Raw genomic sequence first — 20,464 nt, forward strand, 5'->3', positions numbered from 1 at the left:
ACAATTCGTCTGTCTCAATACTAGAGCTTAAAAAAAAAAAAAATTCTTACATATATAAATTTAAAGCAAAGAATGAATTGAATATGGATAATTTTACGAACCTTGAGAGACTCTAAACTTTCATCCAGAAGGAAAGTTGTGTCATTCATCAACATATTGATGAACTTCACAAATTGTTTTCCAGATCTGTAATAAGAACACAAAGTCAGTTTACAACATACTGTCACAAAATATGAGTAAAAGAAACTAATAGAAAAAAAGCACACAGCATGTTTACAATTAAGTACACAAAAGTTTATCAAATCATTATATAACACTGGTTACTGCATATAAATTAAAACATTAACTCATTTTTAGAACTTTTTCATGTAAACGGAAGTAGTATATTTGCTCTAACCTCAACAAGCAATTGTCATTCATGCATAGAAATGCTGCATATACAAACTGAAAGAGCCACACATCAGAACCTCAATATCTGTCTCATTTAACCAAAACTTGGAGTATTATGTTTGCTTCTTTTTAAAAAAATGACGAACCATGCCAAGGGTATTTCTTGTGAAAGTTACTAAAGCAAAAAGGAAACTGTTCCAGTGAAGTTTCATATTTGTAACTCTCCTTGTAACCACTGCCATAATTTATACAGCTAATGATTATTATGTCTATTACACCAGAAACAAATCTATTCCCCAAGTCATATTTTCTATCACTTCCACATACCTGCAGAATAAATTCACTCCAATCTCTCATAGGACTTGATCGATAACCCAGTTTATAATTTATTATAATTTATCACATGATAAATTTGCACCGACATTGTTTTCTCTCATTCGAGCCCTTATTTTGGCCTATTTCAATTCAATAATGGAAATAATATTTTATTGCACACTGCATTGAAATCTAGTGAATGTCAGAATTAGGCTTTTGAGTATTTCACCATGTCCTGGAACTTAACATTTCCAACGTTTTGGAACTACATACAAGTTCAATCATCAGGGCAGATAGTAATTAATACCGGGGTGGGGGGGGGGGAGGTCGCCTACTCTGTTGGGTTTGTTACATCAGGCTAATCCAAGCAACTGAGAGCAGATGACTCCCCCCTGGTCTTCACTCAGAGATGTGTCCAATAGTCTGTCATTTGAATTGTTCCTACCTCTTACCTCATACAGAGATAACCCCTCCCCCCTCCCAGCTGGTTCATACGACTGGACTAACACTCTAGAAACAAGGAAAATCAAGAGTGCAAAAGCAAGTTACACATGTCTCATTCCCCATGTTCACTTTTTCGTGGAATTTCGCGCCAATATACCACTGTCAAAGTCAATAAAAAGAAAAAGGTTAATAAAAAATGCAGGATATTAAAACTAAATTGAAAATTGAAGGGTTCCCTGCAAAAAAAAAAAAGTGCCTCCACTTTTTGGTAAAATTAATGTTTTGCTTTTTCATATGTTAAAAAATATGCCCGATCTTTTCGTGAAAGAAAGGTATGATTCTGAGCATTTGGTAGTAAGTTACAGTGGAATTGGAGCTGAGCTTTCAATTGTTTCGTTGCAAAAAAAGGTAACTTCTGGAGCTTTATACGAGTGAACCATAAGTAGTGTCATTAATTTGAGGTTGTTATTATATGAGATATTTCAAACAAAAAAAGTTCAATAAAATTTTGCTCGTTTTTACTTCCTTTTCGAGATAAAAAATGGTTTTATTTCATTGTGTGTTCTGGGAAAGCCATTGATTTAATTCCCAAATTGTTCAGTTAATTTATGAGAGCAGTGTATTATTATAATAAATGAGTGAAAGAATTTTAGTTTTGTCCTTTAAATGTGTATAAATTTGAGTCTAACAAATGTTACTTTTCGTTCTTCAAAGGAATTTTACAATGTTACATTTGTCCACAACAAATTTCTTCACATTTAAAAGACAAAACTAAAATTGTTTCAATCATTTATTATCATAATACACTGCTCTCTTAAATGCAATGAGCATATTGGGAATTAAAACAATGGCTTTCTCAAAAACATACTATGCAATGTTTCATATAAAACAATTTTTATCTTGAAAAGGAAGCAAAATCGAGCAAAACAGTATTAAGCCTTTCTCTTTGAAATATCTCGAAGAGTAACCCCTGATATTAATGACATTACTTATGGTTCACTCTGTTAAATAACTCTCTCTCTCTCTCTCTCTCTCTCTCTCTCTCTCTTCAGTATGAGTGATATGTGAAAAAGATTATTTCCACAAAAAACTCTAAATCCATTATTTTGCACGTTATATTTATACTTCATATAAATGAGGGAAAAAATTATTTTTGTACTAAATTATTCCTTTTTCAAATATGTTTGAAACTGAAAGATCCTTCTCAATAAAGAGCACTTCATTTATATTTCCTATTTTCAGGAAATGAATTCAAACTATTTTCAATGAAAACATGCTTTTTCTTGTTGCGTTTAACATAGGCTTACTGTAAATGTTATGAACATTTTAAGAAATAATTTTCGTGTTCTATTTCTCTGTTTTGTGCAAGTGCCAAGTTGGACTGGCACCAGTTCACATTCCGTTACTGTTTCGTTGGTATGCAGTTGGAAGTTTTCCAGAAATACATACTGAAGGTTGACGAACACATTAAAACAAAATGCTTAGAAAGTTTAAACAGGTCAGCAACCTTGATTCATTGACAATAGCCTGCCGATGAACTGGACTGTCCCACATGCCCTTCAGAATCAGACTGATGTGGTATCGTATTGTGAATTTGTCATAGAACTCTGAGCTTGAGCCTGTTGTCTCCACATCTGAAACAGTACACACAGGTAATCATGAAAATGTCAAGAACAACAACAGTATATTATACTGAAAATAGTCCTAAACAAGAAACATTATCTTTTTATCTAATATGGTTGAAGTAAATATGGAGATACTCCTAACAATGGATAGAATTGAAAATATAAAGAGAAAATGTAAGCATATGAAATATATAAATTACGATAAACACATTTCCATAACTTTAAATACACAAACAAGCTATAACTATCCATCCAGAAAGAATGAACCGACAGCAGCAAATAATCACACGCCCATACAAAAATAGTACATTATGCAACGAGCCTATAATGGTAGTAATTAAGACGCGAGTATGTTTATGAAACGAGCGCAAGCGAGTTTCATAATTTTCATACGAGCGTCTTAAGGGGACACTCAACTTAAAAATTGGAGAAAAAGTGTCATAGAAATGAAAAATTAAATTTCTACACTAATTTACGTGACAGAACTAAATCAATATGCAGAATTCTTCCCCTATTCATTGAGAAGTCACAGTCAAATGCACAAAGCCAAAAAATAAAAAATGATAATTAAAAGTGATATTTCAATTAATGATTGATTAAAGATTGAAATATTTTTTATTTTGAAAAGTATTGGATCTAATAAGCTGAGATTTTGCATGTTACTTTCCATGTGTATATTAAACTTTTTCCTCCAAATTTGAAAAAGATTGGTCAAATAGGAAAAAAGTTCCAAAATATAGTTGAGTGTCCCCTTAATTACCATTATAGGCAAGTTTATGCTCGACCATATTTCTAACTTGAAATTATTCATAAGTATTAATGTTATTCTTATCTGACTGGGGAGCGGAACTGACCTTGTGCAATATCTCGTAAATTGTGAGATGTGCGCAGACACGAAAGTATTGATTTTTTCCGAGGAACAGATGTCATTGACCTTGATATAATCTAGAGAGTAAAATGAACATTAATCTTGATATAACCTTGAAATTGATTTAGACATTGAAAAACGAGATGACAAATTGAATTTATTTGTATATTATTTACAATTAACGCTAATTATTATAGTAACAGAACATAACCTTCTGCGACAGTATTGGATTTCCAGCCTCCGTGATGTTTCGCTAGTTGTCTTTCGATTGCATATCCAAGAATAATTGATACTTGCGCTTTCATATTGCTACAATGGTGTTTTCTGATTGATGGAATACCTGAACTTTAATGAATAGGTGTACTTTAATGAGGTCCATTAAAGGGCTGCTACCAGGTGTATAATTACTACATTTCGGCATGGTCGAGCATAAATAAATTATTTTAATTCATGAGAAGAAAAAAGCAAAAAACTTATTATTTACTAATTGTAATGACATATGGAATCCAGAATATATCGAGAACCCGAAATTGAGACATTATCTTCATGTCTGTAAATGAATTTCCAAAGAACTTGGAAGAAATAGATAGTGATATTTTTCAAGGAAGATAATAGCCAATATTCAAACAATTACAGATCAATAATTGAAGCTAAGGCTGTTCAGTAATCTTTATATGAAACGAATCAAAATCAGGATAGTAGCAGAAATGTCAGAAGGAAGTGAAATAGGGAGAGGAGTACAACAAGGATCCTCTGCTCTTTATCACCTATCCTGTTCAATATCTACTTGGAGGATTTAGTGAAGAACTGTTTTCAGAATATGGGAGGAGGAATGATAGTAGGAGGAAGAAGAATAAAGTGGATAAGATTTGCTGATGATATGGCATTGTTAGCAGAAGAGGAGATGATACTAAGAGATGAGTTAAATGACAGCTGTAAGCAGTATGGGATGAAGATAAATGGAAGCAAGACGAAGACCATGGTCATAGGATGAATTCTAAATAAGGCAGTAGAACAAGTGGACAACTTCAAATACTTGGGGTGTACTATAAGCAGTAACATGAGCTGCTGCCAGGAAGTCAAAAGGAGAATAGAAAGGCAAAAGAAGCTTTTAATAGAAAAAGGAGCATCTTGTGCGGATCTCTGGAAAAAGAACTAAGGAAAAGACTAGTAAAGTGCTTTGTGTGGAGTGTGGCATTGTATGGGGCAGAAACATGGACATTACGACGAAGTGAAGAGAAATGACTAGAAGCATCTGAAATGTGGATATGGAGAAGAATGGAGCATGTGAAATGGACAGACCAAATAAACGAAGCAGTCTTGAAAAGAGTTGAAGTAAGAACGATACTAAAATTGGTCAGAAAGTCAAAAAGGAATTGGCTGAGTAGAAACTGCCTACTGAAGGATGCACTGGAAGGAATGGTGAATGCGATTAAAATTAAAATATGGTTTATTTAACAACGCTCGCAACTGCAGAGGTTATATCAGCATCGCTGGTGTGCCGGAATTTTGTCCTGCAGGAATTCTTTTACATGCTAGTAAATCTAATGACATGAACCTGCCGCATTTAAGCACACCTAAATGCCATCAACCTTGGTTGGGATTGAACCCGCAACCTCGAGCATAGAAGGCCAGTGCTATACCAACTACGCTACTGAGGGCGACGGTGAACGTGAAAAGGGTTCGGGGCAGAAGAAGATATCAGATGATAGAAAACATTCAGGTATGTGGATCATATGTGGAGACTATGAGGAAAAATAGGAAAGATTGGAGAAAGCTGGGTTTGCAGTGAGCCCTTGGACAGAACACTATGAATGAATGAATGAATTAATTAATTAATTGAAGCTACAGAATTTATGCAAATTTTATTAAGCATAAACTAAACATTACTTGGACTTTCACTTTGAGAGAGGAACAGAGATTAAGAGTGTTTGAGAATAAGGTTCTTAGAAAAATATTTGGGGTTAAGAGGGATGAAGTTACAGGAGAATGGAGAAAGTTACACAATGCAGAGCTGCATGCATTGTATACTTCACCTGACATAATTAGGAACATAAAATCCAGACGTTTGAGATGGGCAGGGCATGTAGCACGTATGGGCGAATCCAGAAATACATATAGTGTTAGTTGGGAGGCTGGAGGGAAAAAGATCTTTGGGGAGGCCGAGACGTAGATGGGAGGATAATATTAAAATGGATTTGAGGGAGGTGGGATATGATGGTAGAGACTGGATTAATCTTGCTCAGGATAGGGACCAATGGCGGGCTTATGTGAGGGCGGCAATAAACCTCCGGGTTCCTTAAAAGCCAGTAAGTAAGTAAACTAAATATTAAGGTAGCATTATGGGACAGGTTTCCAGAATGGGAGATCCTGTACACTTACAATGAAAATTGCAATAGAAAAATATCCTAATTCACTGTAGAAAAACATATTTCATTTTTAAACTTTATAGAAGTAATTGGCAGAAAATTATTTCAAATCCTTGCAGGAGATGGTTCAGCTCCCACCGCAAATTAAATACAAGTTTTCTTACATAATGTGTACGAAACCAACTTCTTTTGATACATTTTGTGTAACATTTTAAAATTCCTTTTCAGAACGAAAAATTACATTTGTTCAGATCAAATTTCTACACACTTAAAAGACAAAACTAAAATTCTTTCAATCATTTATTATCATAATACAATGCTCTCTTCAATTGACTGGGCATATTGGGAATTAACTCAATAGCTTTCCCAAAATACGGTATGAAATATTTCATATAAAATAATATTCTTCTCGAAAAGGAAGCAAAAACGAGCAATATTGTATTAAACGATTTTGTTTGAAATATCTCAAGAAATAACCCCTTGAAATTAATGACATTCCTTTTGGTTCATCCTGTATATCTTGGCTACCAATTACCTATCTATCTTAAGGAAACATATAACAGGAAAACTCGAGAAAGTAGAACATGACGTTACAACAAGAATCATATAAACCATCTACTGCACAAAACATACAACATAACACACTAGCACAACTTATACTGAACAACAGTAACAAAGCATCGACGCTGAAGAGATGAAGCAGAATGAGATCTTGTGAAATGAGACTTACAAGATCAGATCTGCAAGGTACACCAGACTGAATCTCAAGAGTCGAACTCAAAACTGAACCTATGCTAAATTATATGTCAGTATCAAATTAAATAGAAAAATAAGTGAACAAAATGAGTTCAAGTAACATCCTTATGGCAAATTTTAAATAAATATTGTAAGGGAAAACGTCAATGGGTTAGTTGCCAAAACACTGGTGTGGAACTTTAATCAAAATCATAATGAACCTTACGGTCTATGACTTGTAAAGGTTGATGCTCACTGGCACAAACCAACCGGAATGGAACGAACTGGAAATATTCTGCTTGAGACATATGCATGTATTTTAAATGGCAAACGCTCACTTGTCCAAATGGAAGCAATCACCAGCTGGTCCTGACGGACAGGATTCTCGCAACGTGACCCTAGTGGAAATTTCTGGGACGGATGATAGCGATCATCAGCATTCGTATGTCTTCGGAGAAAAGTGTGTTGGCTGTTCTCAGTATTTTCCCACTCAACACGTGCTGGTGCGTTGTTCAGTCAGATTATTCTTAAAATGGATGATGAAGAGTTAATTTTAACAGTACTATTCGCTTTTTTTGTGCTGATTGATTTTCGAAATGTGGTGTTTCCCTTCATTATTTCAGGTGCTAATAACAGATGAAGTTCTAAAAATTTTTCTTCACTCATATGAAAGTACCGGGAAAACATTACTGGATCTTTACAAATCTGGGAAAAAATGGTTAAATTCACCAAAAACACTCCTTTTCTCGGATAATGTTATGAGCCCCATATTTTCTTTTCTTTTTTTCCTCCTCATCAACTAAAAGACTCAGTAAAATAAAATCATCTTCGGAACTGCTACTATCACTACTATCCCATTCCATGTTTAAACCAGATTGCCTGTCGACTGGTACCGAAATATTCCGAGCAGTGAGCATCAGAGCTTCCGCGGAAGACGAACTGCTGTAGATTTCTGTTCCAGTCAGTTTGTGCCAGTGAGCATTAACCTTAAGGTTGGTGGTAGTGGTGGTGGTGGTGGTGGTGGTTGTGGTGGTGGTGGTTGTGGTGGTGGTGGTGGTGGTGGTTGTGGTGGTGGTGGTTGTGGTGGTGGTAACCAAGCAACTCAGTAAAATCAAAACAGAACATGCAGTCACTGCTGAACTGTGTATAACAAATTGACCCACTACACATAGAAGGAATATTACTAACCAGTATAAAATTTCATGAGACAGGATGGAAGGTGCAATTCAGAGATGGGATGTGCCATCACGCGGGCATGGAGCTGCTCAGTACGGGACTGAATCCCTGGGTTGATCACAAATAGAACCTCAATTATTTTAGCAACCATGTAAGGGTTCTTAATACAGTGAGGAGAACAAACAGCAAGTAGCAGCCACGTGATCAGAGAGTCTTCCATGCAGTCAGCCACTACTCCCGGAGTGAATCTGCAAACAAAATAACGTTGTTACAATCTTCAATAATTCATGTACTTAACTGAAAATTCAATTCAAGAATAGCACCTTTAAGTAAATGACAAGTGAAAGGAAATGTATATATATAAGCAAATTAACAGACAGATGTTATTAAATTACACAGAAACAAGTATTAATAAAGAAGTTACTTGGATGAATGTCTCCTTTTATTCACAAAATTAAACTCACTATACCATGTCTATTTCAAATTATAGTAGGGTAGACCAGGGTAATTGTAAACAAATGATGTGAGAAATACAAAACTGTCAATACAAAAAATTTTAATTCGGAGAATATTTAAATTAATATGTTGGCTAACCTACAAAGCAGTTTGGCGCTAAATAGGAGTAACTGCTTAGTTGTGAACGAATGTTTTGTAAGAGTCTACAAAAAAAGTTGAGAAAGAATTTTGCTTCACCTTCATTTTTGGCATTGTAAGTAAACATACAGTGCTATTTTTTAAGAATACTTTGTTTTTATAAGTAATGTATGGTAGTTAACATTTATTACAGTGGTTTTGAAATCTCCCATAACCTCAGTTCATTAAATTATGACGTGTTTACATTTGCCTCATAGTTCTAATTGCTTGGAGTAATTGTAAACATGTTTTACTATGGTTACATTTCGTACTTTTCAGTAATCAAAGAGACCCCCACCCAACTACTCTGTAGAGGATTTAGAGAGGGTTGTCACAGATGTGAAAAATGGTAACTACAGTTATCGTGAAGCTCAGGAGAGGTACAGAGTTCCTATATCCGTCATATATCATAGGTTAAAGGGAAGAAATGTACCAGTGACCAAAATTGGAGTTGGAAGGACAACTCTTTCTTCTGAAACAGAACAAAAAATGTTCAGTGTCTTATAGCCCGTGTGAAAATTTGTGTTTACAATTACCCCCCTCTCAAAGGGGTAAATGTAAACAGGTGGGGTAAATGTAAACTAGCAATTAAAAAACGAAAAAAGTCAACCTTATTATTTTAAACCCATTTTCAGGGAAAAGAAAGATCTAAAAATAACACAATGTTTCTTTGTCATGCTTAACGTTACTGAGGGTTGTGTAATGTTGAAATATATTTGAAATCAGTGAAAAGTGTTTACAATTACTCTGGTCTACCCTACATAGGGAATCAACATTGTCATAAGAAATCCATGTATAAAAAATTGAAAGTGGAATTTAATGTCGCTTGCCATGTGTAATAAATTGGTAGACCTTGCAGAAAAGAAGACTATCTACTGATTATTGCCAACTAAAATTATGTTTGATGCATTCACTGATGCATTAATTTTGAAACAATGGATTTTATACTACAGAAGAAAATATTTTATTTATTTAACTGTATGGAAACAATTCTTTGACAAAGGTAAGAAAGCTATTTGCTGGACTTTTTCTTGGTAGAAGAATTCCATCCCACAATACGATCAGACTTATGTAAACTTAATAATATGACTAAAATTGATCTGAATGAGGGGTTGGAAAGCAATGGTGGATCATTAATGTTTAGGTGAGGGGTTTGGACTTTTTCCATTGCTGGTTGTCACAATCAAAAATTAAGACACAACATTTCGAAGGGTGGTTCTCCCTTCGTCATCAGTCATACAGAATAGCTGTACGTAACGATCCCAACAGTAGGTTTTTTCGTTCTCGCCTTCCTTCCACCTGAAGATGAAGGGAGAACCACCCTTCGAAACGTTGTGTCTTAATTTTTGATTGTGACAACCAGCAATGGAAAAAGTCCAAACCCCTCACCTAAACATTAATGACTAAAATTGTTGTTTATTTGTGTATTTGTGAAAAAAGTAACCTAATAACAAAAAAAATCTTTCAAATTAAATACAGAACTGAAATTATAATAGTAACGCCATGATATAATTATTTTGGGTATCCTTTAGACTATTTCCCACTACTGCAGTTATGCCGTTTTTGCACATAATTGTATATAATCAATGTCGCCAACATAAGAAACTTGTCAAAAGTAATGCTAATATGTAATAATCCTCTAAATACTAAATTCGGTAGAAAACATTGGTTAATATGACGAAGGTTAGGTTTGGTTTGTTAAGGTTTTCAGAGCTTGTTCTCATTCGAATAATATAACAAATAATGATACATGAAGTATAGGAATTTTTTCCACGCCCTACATTAATTTCAAACTGACATAGTTGCTTCTGTTGATAACGCAAGAAAAGGTAACATGGCGGATGTCAGTGGAAAATGGTTTAAAGTTTCTTCATTATTTTGAATCATCTAACCTAAAACTGATAATATGTTGTCAAAGAATCATGTCAGTAGATAGCCTTCTTTTCTACAAGGCCTACTAATTTATGACACATGACCAACTACATGAAACTCTACTTAAAATTTTTATATATGTATTTCTTATAGCAATGTTAATTCCTTATATACCATAGTTCGAAACACACATGACAATATTCCTTCATTGAGAAGTCTGCATCACAACAACTTTAACATCATTACGAGTAAACAGAAACTTTTCACAGATGTGTATGCACAGAAAGTAAATTTTAAAATATAAAACACATGAGGTTACACAATTACTCAATATTAACTTACATCAAAACACATCCACGCTTAACATGGATGTGAGTATGAGTATGTGTGTTATAATGTTTTTATACTTGTAACAATATGTCCGTAAAGTATTTTCTTTAACAAAGAACCGATCTTCTTTTCCATAAATTTAGAAGTTCTTCTATGGTCAATATGTCCAGTACTTACTGAAGAGCGAAGAGCAGGAACTCAGCAATGTCCTCAACATACCACTCAGGTAATGCTGAGAAAATAGGTGGAGCATCAGATGGAAGAGGCAAAGTAGGAGCTGCAGCACCAGGTGGCTGCTGAACCAGTAATCCTAAAAGAAACTCCGCAACAGATGTGTAGAATTGCAACGATCGCCTAAGCAGAGCTTCATCCAGTAGACCTGCATCTGCACATGCTTTACTTCGGTTCAACTTCTTGATTTGCTGCTTCCATCGCTTCAGAAGTTCTTTATTGCGTGCAGCAAAATGCATTTCCTTCCACTGTGCTTCTGTTGCTTGCATTTCATCCACCTAGCACAGTCAATTAAGTAGACCATTATCATATGCAATATAGCCTAGTTTCTATTTGTTGATTGAAAGACTATTCTGATGCAATTGGCAGGCTATAAAACAGATACATTTACAGTAGAACCCCGATTTTAGGTGACCTCCATTTAACGATTTTCCGCATTTATTATTGAAATTTCACCGTTGCACTAATTGTTACATATGATTAATGTATTTTTATATTCAATTTAAAGTCGAAAGAACCCATCGTCAGCAAATTCCACTCAGGCGGTGAACTCTAAGGCAGCGGCTGCACCATCCAGTAGACGACCAGTAATGACGTCACCCCAACGCCAAGCCAGCGGAACAAGCATAGTATCAGCTGCCAACAGAATTGGAGAAAGGCAGAAGGGGAGAGAGAGGAATGCTGAACCGACGAAAGAAGAGACTGGTGAACGAGGAAGCGAAATAAGTGCGGGGAATAGAAGGGAAAGTATTGAGTGTGTAAAGCGTGCCAGGAGTGCGAAAAGAGGGGGCAATAGTGGAGAAAAACCTGTCTATAATCTGAGCAAATGGTGCATCAGTGGGTTGAAATAATAGTAGGTTCAGCTAAGTAATGGATAAATGGAAGTGAACTGTTGTACTTTTTTCAGTGTTAAATAATGTTATAAATAAAGTGAAGGCAATGTTACTAGGATACGAGCGCTAATGTGTTGTGTGAGAAGAATTTAGACAGTGAATATAATAATAGTTCAAGTTTTTAGTGAAATAGTCAACAAGGGTTAGGTCTTATATATTAAATAAGTTATATGTATTGTTATTTAAAGTATTAAGTTAGTTATGAAGGTAGGAATTATTTTTAAGGGAACTGAGAATAAGAAAAGGGAAGTAGAATAGTAGTGGATAAAGTAAAAGGATGGTCAAGTGAAAGTGAAGGGACATGAAAGACATAGCAAGAACAGGCTTCAAGTGTCGAAATACATTTTGTTTAAAGTTGTGAATAGTGTAAGTAAGGGAATGCTGGCCCGAATACAGAAATGTGAAGGGCCAGCAGGACCGAAGATTTTGAGAAATATATATCATATCATATCATATCCAATTTAATGTTATTCTCTTTACTGTGAAACCGGTATTTTATGTTAAAAATTGCTTTTGAATGATTTTTTTTAATCTCGACTAATCCAAAAATAAATGCATTTTGATTCAACGCATAAATACTTGGCAACACTGCTGCTTCGCCGCCACATGATTCTCCCTCTCTCACCACGTCTACATGAAGCTGCATTCCTATTTGTCTGCTAATCCCCCACCCTTTGTGAGAGCCAATTACAAGCAGAATAACACACACACAGCAGAACAGGACACAAACAGTCTGCTAATTCTCGCCCTTTGCGAGAACCAATCACATTCAGTGATGGATATAGCAGTCGTCCATGATAATTGCTTATCTTTGTTGTGTTTGCTGAGATGTGTGGTGACCGTGAAAAATTAAAATGCTTTCTCTCACGGAAAAAGGTAATTTAATTTGCAAAATGGGGGGGGGGGGAAAAAAAAAAAAAAAATACAAATGCTAAGATATCCGAGATGGCAAGAAGACTTCATTGGCACCTAGCTTCCCTTTATGTTTTGTATTTTTTGTACAGCATTGTCCATAATTTACTTACTGTAACTTTTTTTGCAAATAAATTGCATTTTTGCATAACTATTCAAATACTTTTTAAACTAAAGTAGCAAACCCCTATTTAGCGTCAACCCTCATTTAAGTTCAATTATTCAGTGTCCCAGGAAAACGTCAAATAGAGGCTCTACTGTATATTACAAACTTATGTTAATAGTTAAAAGGAGGTAAGTAAACAAATGAAATAATATCTTAAAGATTTTTTTATGAAACTCACTAATTTCTGCAGATCCCTTAGGGCACGAAGACGTCGCTGATATTTATGACATGCTGGCAGAAGAGCTAGATGATGGCAGTGAAGTGTGAGGAACCAGCAATGTGTAGGGAATTTTGGTTCCTTCCACTTGTGTGTCAGAGAACGATCTGAAAATACAGCCATCTTAAGTCTCTAAAATCATTAGATACACACAGCAGACACATAAACTTATAAGTTGTATAAATTTGTCACACAATACTAAATACTATTCATAAGTGTGAAACAGCAGCAGCTTTTTTTTCCCCTCCAGTTTATTTTCATAGTCTTCATATATGATTTCATTTATTGATGTCCAACTTTTCATATAATTGCATAGTCTGCAAATTGTGCTCATCTTCTAGTGGAATAGTGTTGTTTGTAGCTGCTTGTAATAATGACTGGTGTAGATTTTACTGCTCCTGTTATTATTTGTAACACGTTTTGACATACCTCTACATCAGCTTCGTTCTTTCTGCTACTTGTTGATATGATTTCCCCTGAATATTTAAGTATTGGTCTAACATATGTTTTGTAAGTCGTATTTAAAACTTCCATGTGGCTTCTTCATTTACATTCTGTTCTGCTCTGTTCTGAATAAATTTCTTTCTTATTTTCTGCCTTCCTCTTTGTCTTTGCATATGACCCATGTATCTTTTTTTTTTATTTGTTATTTTATTGGGTTATTTTACGACGCTGTACCAACATCTAGGTTATTTAGCATCTGAATGATATAAAGGTGATAATGCCGGTGAAATGAGTCCGGGGTCCAGCACCGAAAGTTACCCAGCATTTGCTCGTATTGGGTTTAGGGAAAACCCCGGAAAAAACCTCAACCAGGTAACTTGCCCCAACTGGGATTCGAACCCAGGCCACCTGGACGCGCTGACCGTTACTCCACAGGTGTGGACCCCCATGTATCTTAATGTTGTCTATTATTAACAAAGACTGACAAAATACACTTGTTTCCCCATTTCACTTGTTATGCTTCCTTGAATCAGTGCATCTTCTACAGTTATCTTGGCCACTATGAGCTACAGACAAATCACATAAGCATACACTACAAAACATAATATGGTTTTCACTACCATGTGAAGCAACTGAACATGGCCATTTCTTTGTGTGATCATCTTGATATTTTTATAATAAGTTACTGCTGTCTTCTTACTAGTGGATGCAGTTTGAGAACTTACTTACATTTGAGAAAATCAATCACTGGAAATTAAAATATTGGAAATAATAGTAATATACAATATATGTAACAGATAAAACCAGAACACAAAGTGCCGAATTCACTTGTCTTTCTCACAGTTTCACAAATCATGCCACATGCCAATGATGTAACACCATAGATTAGCCTGCAACCAACGATGGTAGCAGAGTGATGTGATGATTTCAACCATATAGCTAGCAAATGTTGCACATAGAATAAAGCAAGCAGTGTTGATATATTTTCTAACGTTTTCTATCTGCAGAATAAATTAAAATATATTTTTTTCCATGATAATATTGTTTTTCCGTAATAATTTTTTCTTTGACTTTAATTCCGTTGTAATGGGGGGAAATCCATAATAATTAAGAAAATCCATAATGGTTGACACCTCTGTTGAATGGCATGACGTCTTAAACAGTATAGCTGACACAAGTTACTGACTCAAGTATAAAATTCGTTTGTACTAAAATCGTATATTAAATATGTTAATGTTAATATTTCCGTTCTGATATTGATATAGTATCTTGGAATTTTAATTGATATAAAATATAACTATATCAATTGGGATTTACTTAAAGCAATATGACTCTCCACAGTTTTTTTCTATCTGTATAACTCATAAGAGAAGAATACTGAAGCAAAAAGAAAGTTACGGTTTACAAGGATTTAAAATATATATGTAATTAATAATAATGTATAAAATCCCATTTCATCAGTAATAAATTACTAGTCTATAGCATAAGGCTCAAAAGCATTAATTGTAAATACTTACTGAGATCTTCCAGCCATGCTGCAGCTTCCTGTGATGTAAATTTCAACCTTGTATCATTTTTTATGTCTACCATACTAGACGGATGAAATGGATAGAAGACATCGACTTTATCTAATTTCACCTGAAACATTAAAAACACAATTTAGATTGGCAATAGGCCATGACTGTTGGGCCAAACATCTGCAAAGAATTGGAATATATCAATCCCCTAACTGTCCATTGTGCAACTCAAACCAAGATATGGATTCGGAACACCTCAAAATCTGTGCTTCAGTGGCTGACCATGACAATATCTTTAAAAAAAGACTGGAGTGCCAGAGATCAAATGACTTCATTGTCAAACGCCTGGCATTAGAAAACAATAACAACAATTTTTTAAATAATTAAATCGTAAACCTATGCATATGAAGTAAAATCACCACACCATGTTACATTAAAATTACGAATTAGCATTATAATTAATTACAAACTGCCCCCCCCCTCCACTGAGGGTAGCCCTTACGGACTCAGTATATCGTCAAAAATAATAAATATACATATGTAAACATAGCATTTTCTTTCTAGAATATGCTGAATGTGTATAGTCAATTTCATAATTCCTTCTCCGAAAAAGGCAGTTAAAATATTATCATATATATTAACGAAAAAAATGATAGGGAACTATTTTACCCAATGGAAACAATTACATCACATTTAGCAATTGGATCAACGATCACATGATTTTTCACATATTATACATATTTAATAATGTTCATTAATTTGAAATCAGGATTTAATGATACTGTTAATTAAAGACATGGTGAAGTATGTATTTCATTAATAAACACTTACCTTCACAGCCAATAACTGCATGATGGAGAGAACGTTCAACATGAACCCATCACCAGCAAGAGATCTTTCGTCCACTTGGATTTGTGCTCGTTTTTCATTATTGCGTAACAAAGCTGCAAGGTATGAAAGTGTTGCTTCTCTTGAGCTGTTACACACAAGAATGTCGTGGAACACCTTATGAAGGAGAATCTATATGAAGGGGGAAAGAACCCACATATAATGTTACTTATAAGGGAATTAAAACACAACAGTATCTAATTTCAGAATATATTCCACTGTAAAGATTCTTGAAAATGTAAGTTTGTTACAAAAATTCAGTTTTTCTATATGTATATGGAATATATTTGAAGTCCTAAAAAATGCAACATTTCACTCACTATGCTTCTTTTTTTTTTTTTTGCACAAAACGTGGGTGTCCCCAAACTGCAAGATCAATAATAATAATAATAATAATAATAATAATAATAATAATAATAATAATAATAAATTTAGATAATAAGCACATACCCGAGTATTTTCCAATTCTTGTTGTAGAGTTTGGTTCAAGGACTTGTCTGCTACAGGATTCCCAGAAAAGAACTTGTCAGCAACTTTCGGTTCATCTTCAGCAAATACTGATACAGAAAGAAATGGACCAAGGAAAGAAGTCTTGGCAAGCTCCCTTCCCACAGCTTGAGTCACCACATCTGGCTGGAAATTTGGCTGTAATACAATTTTAGTGCTATGTCAGTGAAAATATGAGTAACAAACAATAACACTGGTATGTATGTAGAAACTTTTTTTTTCTCCCCGATGATTTTAAAGTAAAATAAATGTGTTCTAGAAAGTTTTCCACGCTCAATCCGAAAACGACCTCAGTTTTTTTCTATCAGTCAGAATTTCATGAGGCCTAATTTAATATTGAGGATAGATTGGTAAAGAAGGCCCTAAATGGAAAAATTGAGGGCATAAGAAGAAGAGGCAGGGCTAGAACAAGATGGTTAGATGCTGTTGAAAACGATCTGAGGGAAATGAAGGTTAAAAGATGGAGAAAAACAGCAGAAGACAGAGAGGCATGGGCAACTATTATGAAGGAAGCTAAGGTTCTCCGAGGACCGTGAAACTCAGGAGTTAGTTAGTTAGTTAGTTAGTTAGTCTAATTTAATATTTAATATGTAAATAAGGCAACATTACAGTGTTTGGATTAACTAAGGTATGCTAAAGGCTAATGAAATGAGGAATAGCAGGATATACCAGACTGGATAAGGAAAGGAATGCAGATATACGGGAAGAACTACAAATTTAACCCCTTCTAGACCACATAGATAATTACAGAAACAGATAAAAACATTACATGCTATAAATAGACAGACGCATCGCAAATTCTTCAAATCGTTAATTACCAGCCCAAGGAAAAGCAAACACTAGGAAGACCTAACAAACAGTGTCTTGAGACCATAACAGGTCAGTAAATGCCTAATATATGACAGAATAATGGTTGTGGTGGTGGCGGTGGTAGTGTTGGTGGTGGCGGTGGTGGTGGTGGTGGTGGTGGTGGTGATGATGATGATGATGATGATGATGATGAAGGGGTAATTTACTGTGAGATTTTTTTAAAGACTGTGAATAGTAAGTGTTACACAGACTTGCTGAAAAATACAGTGGTCAGCATTATTTCAAAGACATTATGGACTGCAAAAAAGGATGATTCTTTTCCTTTAGGATAATGATTGTTATCACTGTGCCCATACCACTATTAATGCACTGGACAACAAGGCTGGGAGATTCTGTCACATCCCTTTTAGAGCTCAGAACTTGCACCTTCAGGTTATCAAATGTTGTTGTTGTTGATGTTTTGTAATGCCAGGCGTTTTACAATAAAGTCATTTGACCTCTTGCACTCCAATATTTTTCAAAGATATTATATGGTCAGCCACTGAAGCACAGATTTTGAGGTGTTCCGAATCCATTTCTTGGTTTGAGTTGCACAGTGGGCAGTTAGGGGACTGATATATTCCAATTCTATGCAAGTGTTTGGCCAAACAATCACGGCCTGTTGCCAATCTAAATGCAGCTACAGACTATTTTCGTGGTAAATCGGGAATTAACTGTGGATTATGATGCAGAGAGTTCCATTTTTTCCCTTGAGATTGTGTTATCAAATTTTGTTTGTTTGTTGAAGTCTAAGTATGTAGAGTTAATAAATCTTTTCACAGAGTAATACATAGATTTAGTAACAGGTCTGTAAGTAGCTGTGCTGCCCTTATCAAATGTTTGGTCCCAAGAAAGACACCCTCAGAGTAATCAAATTTGATGATAATGATTAACTGAAAACAAAAACGCAAGACTGGTTATGATATCAGCATGAATTTTTCCTCTTCTGGAATTAGAAAGCTTATGGAGCAATAGAACAAATCTATACTTGTAGAAGGATATACACTGAAAAGTAATAAAAGTTACAAGTTTCTAAATTTGGCCAGCCTGACATGGAGGGTGAGAAAATGACATATATTATATTACAGACCTGTTACTAAATCTACGTATTACTCTGTGAAGAGATTTATTAAATGTACATACTTAGACTTCAACAAACAAAATTTGATAACTCAATCCCAAGGGAAAAAATGGAACTCTCTGCATCAAAATCCACAGTTAATTCCCGATTTACCACGAAAATCGTCTGTAGCTGCATTTAGATTGGCAATAGGCCATGATTGTTTGGCCAAACACCTGCATAGAATTGGAATATATCAGTCCCCTAACTGCCCATTGTGCAACTCAAACCAAGAAATGGATTCGGAACACCTCAAAATCTGTGCTTCAGTGGCTGGTCATGATAATATCTTTGAAAAATATTGGAGTGCAAGAGGTCAAATGACTTTATTGTCAAACGCCTGGCATTAGAAAACAACAACAACATATATGACATGAAGAATTATTGTAGAATTGTGAAGGAAGTAAATCACGCCCCTTGTACTTGGTACTATCTCAGCATTCACCTGGAGAGAGTTAGGAAAGCTAAAATAAATACATATTAAATTATTCTGACTTTTTTGTGTATCTGTTGCCTGACCTAGTATTATCACATTCTCTTAGAATAAATTATTCTCCACTATTTTAAATTACTTTCAGAATAGTTATACAATAACAAAACTGTAAGTCATCACTATTATGATAACACTTACTTGATGTGTAAGAAGCCGGCAAATTGGTCTAACATTGCCTGAAGGTCCACATCTTATTTCGACTAAATCACTGATGGCCTGAATTGGTTGACGGTGTCCATTACCAACAATTGATGATGTCTGCATAGCCATAAAGATTCCTTGCAACACAGGACTAAATACCTATATGCAAAACAAATTTTTTTCATGAGCACAGTGCATGAAGAAATAAGTTTATTCATAAAAACAGTGCATAGTTCAGTTCATATTATACACTTACATGACTAATAAACAGCATATTTCAGAACATGAAATTTAACACTCATATAAACATTTTTAAAAAGTTGAAGTAAAGCATATACTGTAAGTTTAAGTCAAATGGACCAGATATACCCACATGTAATCTATTGCTTAGAAGAACAAGTCGTCTACTTTTCCTATGATGTACAGTGCATAACATGTTATTCCAAAAAAAAAAGAAGAAAAGGAAAAGGGGGTGGGGAAGGAAAAAAAGTGGGGATATGTAACAGTGTATTTTTTATGAGTGCCTCAAATCCACATTAATTTAACTGATTGAAGCAATTAGTCAATCAACAAATGCAATAATTTTTCATTACCTTTAGCTGTCAACTTTACGAGAATCTTCAGTAACTAAATTTGAACTCATAATGAAACAATGTCCTCTCTAAACTAAAACTTACAGTCACTCATTTATGTTTGACTTGCCCAAATTGACTCAATCAGGGCATTTTGCAAATTAATGGCAACAATTTTACTGTTACAAACTAAATTGATTTAGGACATATTGTATACTTCAAATATAGTCCCCTGCCATGCCAACACTATGCCAAAGCCTTGGAAGACTACACACTCCATATGTACCATCTTTTTTTAATACCTCTATCATAGAGCACTTACAAGCCCTTCGCATGTCAACTCTTGTTGAAAGTGAATGCCTCAAAGGGGTTGTTTTAGTTTCGAGAATAAGTCATAATTGCAAAGGCTACCAATTCCACCTTCTACAGGTCTACCAGTGCAAGATTTGCATTCAAAGTTCTCTCTTTCTCTATAAAAGTGTTATACTCATCTGGTAACAGTTTTTTTTTACTAGTCTTCCAAGGCTTTGGCATAGTGTTGGCATGGGACTATATTTGAAGCATACAATATGTCCTAAATTAATTTAGTTTGTAACAGTAAAATTGTTGCCATTAATTTGCAAAATGCCCTGATTGAGTCAATTTGGGCAAGTCAAACATAAATGAGTGACTGTGAGTTTTAGTTTAGAGAGGACATTGTTTCATTATGAGTTCAAACTTGGTTACTGAAGATTCTCGTAAAGTTGACAGCTAAAGG

General features: G+C 34.8%; 1 protein-coding gene across 1 annotated transcript in view; it reads right to left on the minus strand.

Moving 5' to 3' along the window:
* Nucleotides 1-20,464, minus strand: part of Ube4B (Ubiquitination factor E4B) — a 66,258-nt gene that overhangs the window by 26,653 nt on the left and 19,141 nt on the right. The window contains exons 7-15 of the mRNA XM_069826704.1: nt 19,133-19,294; nt 16,476-16,670; nt 15,969-16,157; nt 15,138-15,258; nt 13,138-13,283; nt 10,935-11,266; nt 7,935-8,170; nt 2,657-2,783; nt 102-186 (exon numbers count right to left, since the gene is read on the minus strand). Coding sequence (XP_069682805.1) covers nt 102-186; nt 2,657-2,783; nt 7,935-8,170; nt 10,935-11,266; nt 13,138-13,283; nt 15,138-15,258; nt 15,969-16,157; nt 16,476-16,670; nt 19,133-19,294 — 1,593 coding nt within the window. The remainder of the gene's footprint in view (nt 1-101; nt 187-2,656; nt 2,784-7,934; nt 8,171-10,934; nt 11,267-13,137; nt 13,284-15,137; nt 15,259-15,968; nt 16,158-16,475; nt 16,671-19,132; nt 19,295-20,464) is intronic.

The sequence above is a fragment of the Periplaneta americana genome, chromosome 5 (genome assembly GCF_040183065.1).
Source record: "Periplaneta americana isolate PAMFEO1 chromosome 5, P.americana_PAMFEO1_priV1, whole genome shotgun sequence".
Lineage (NCBI taxonomy): Eukaryota > Metazoa > Arthropoda > Insecta > Blattodea > Blattidae > Periplaneta > Periplaneta americana.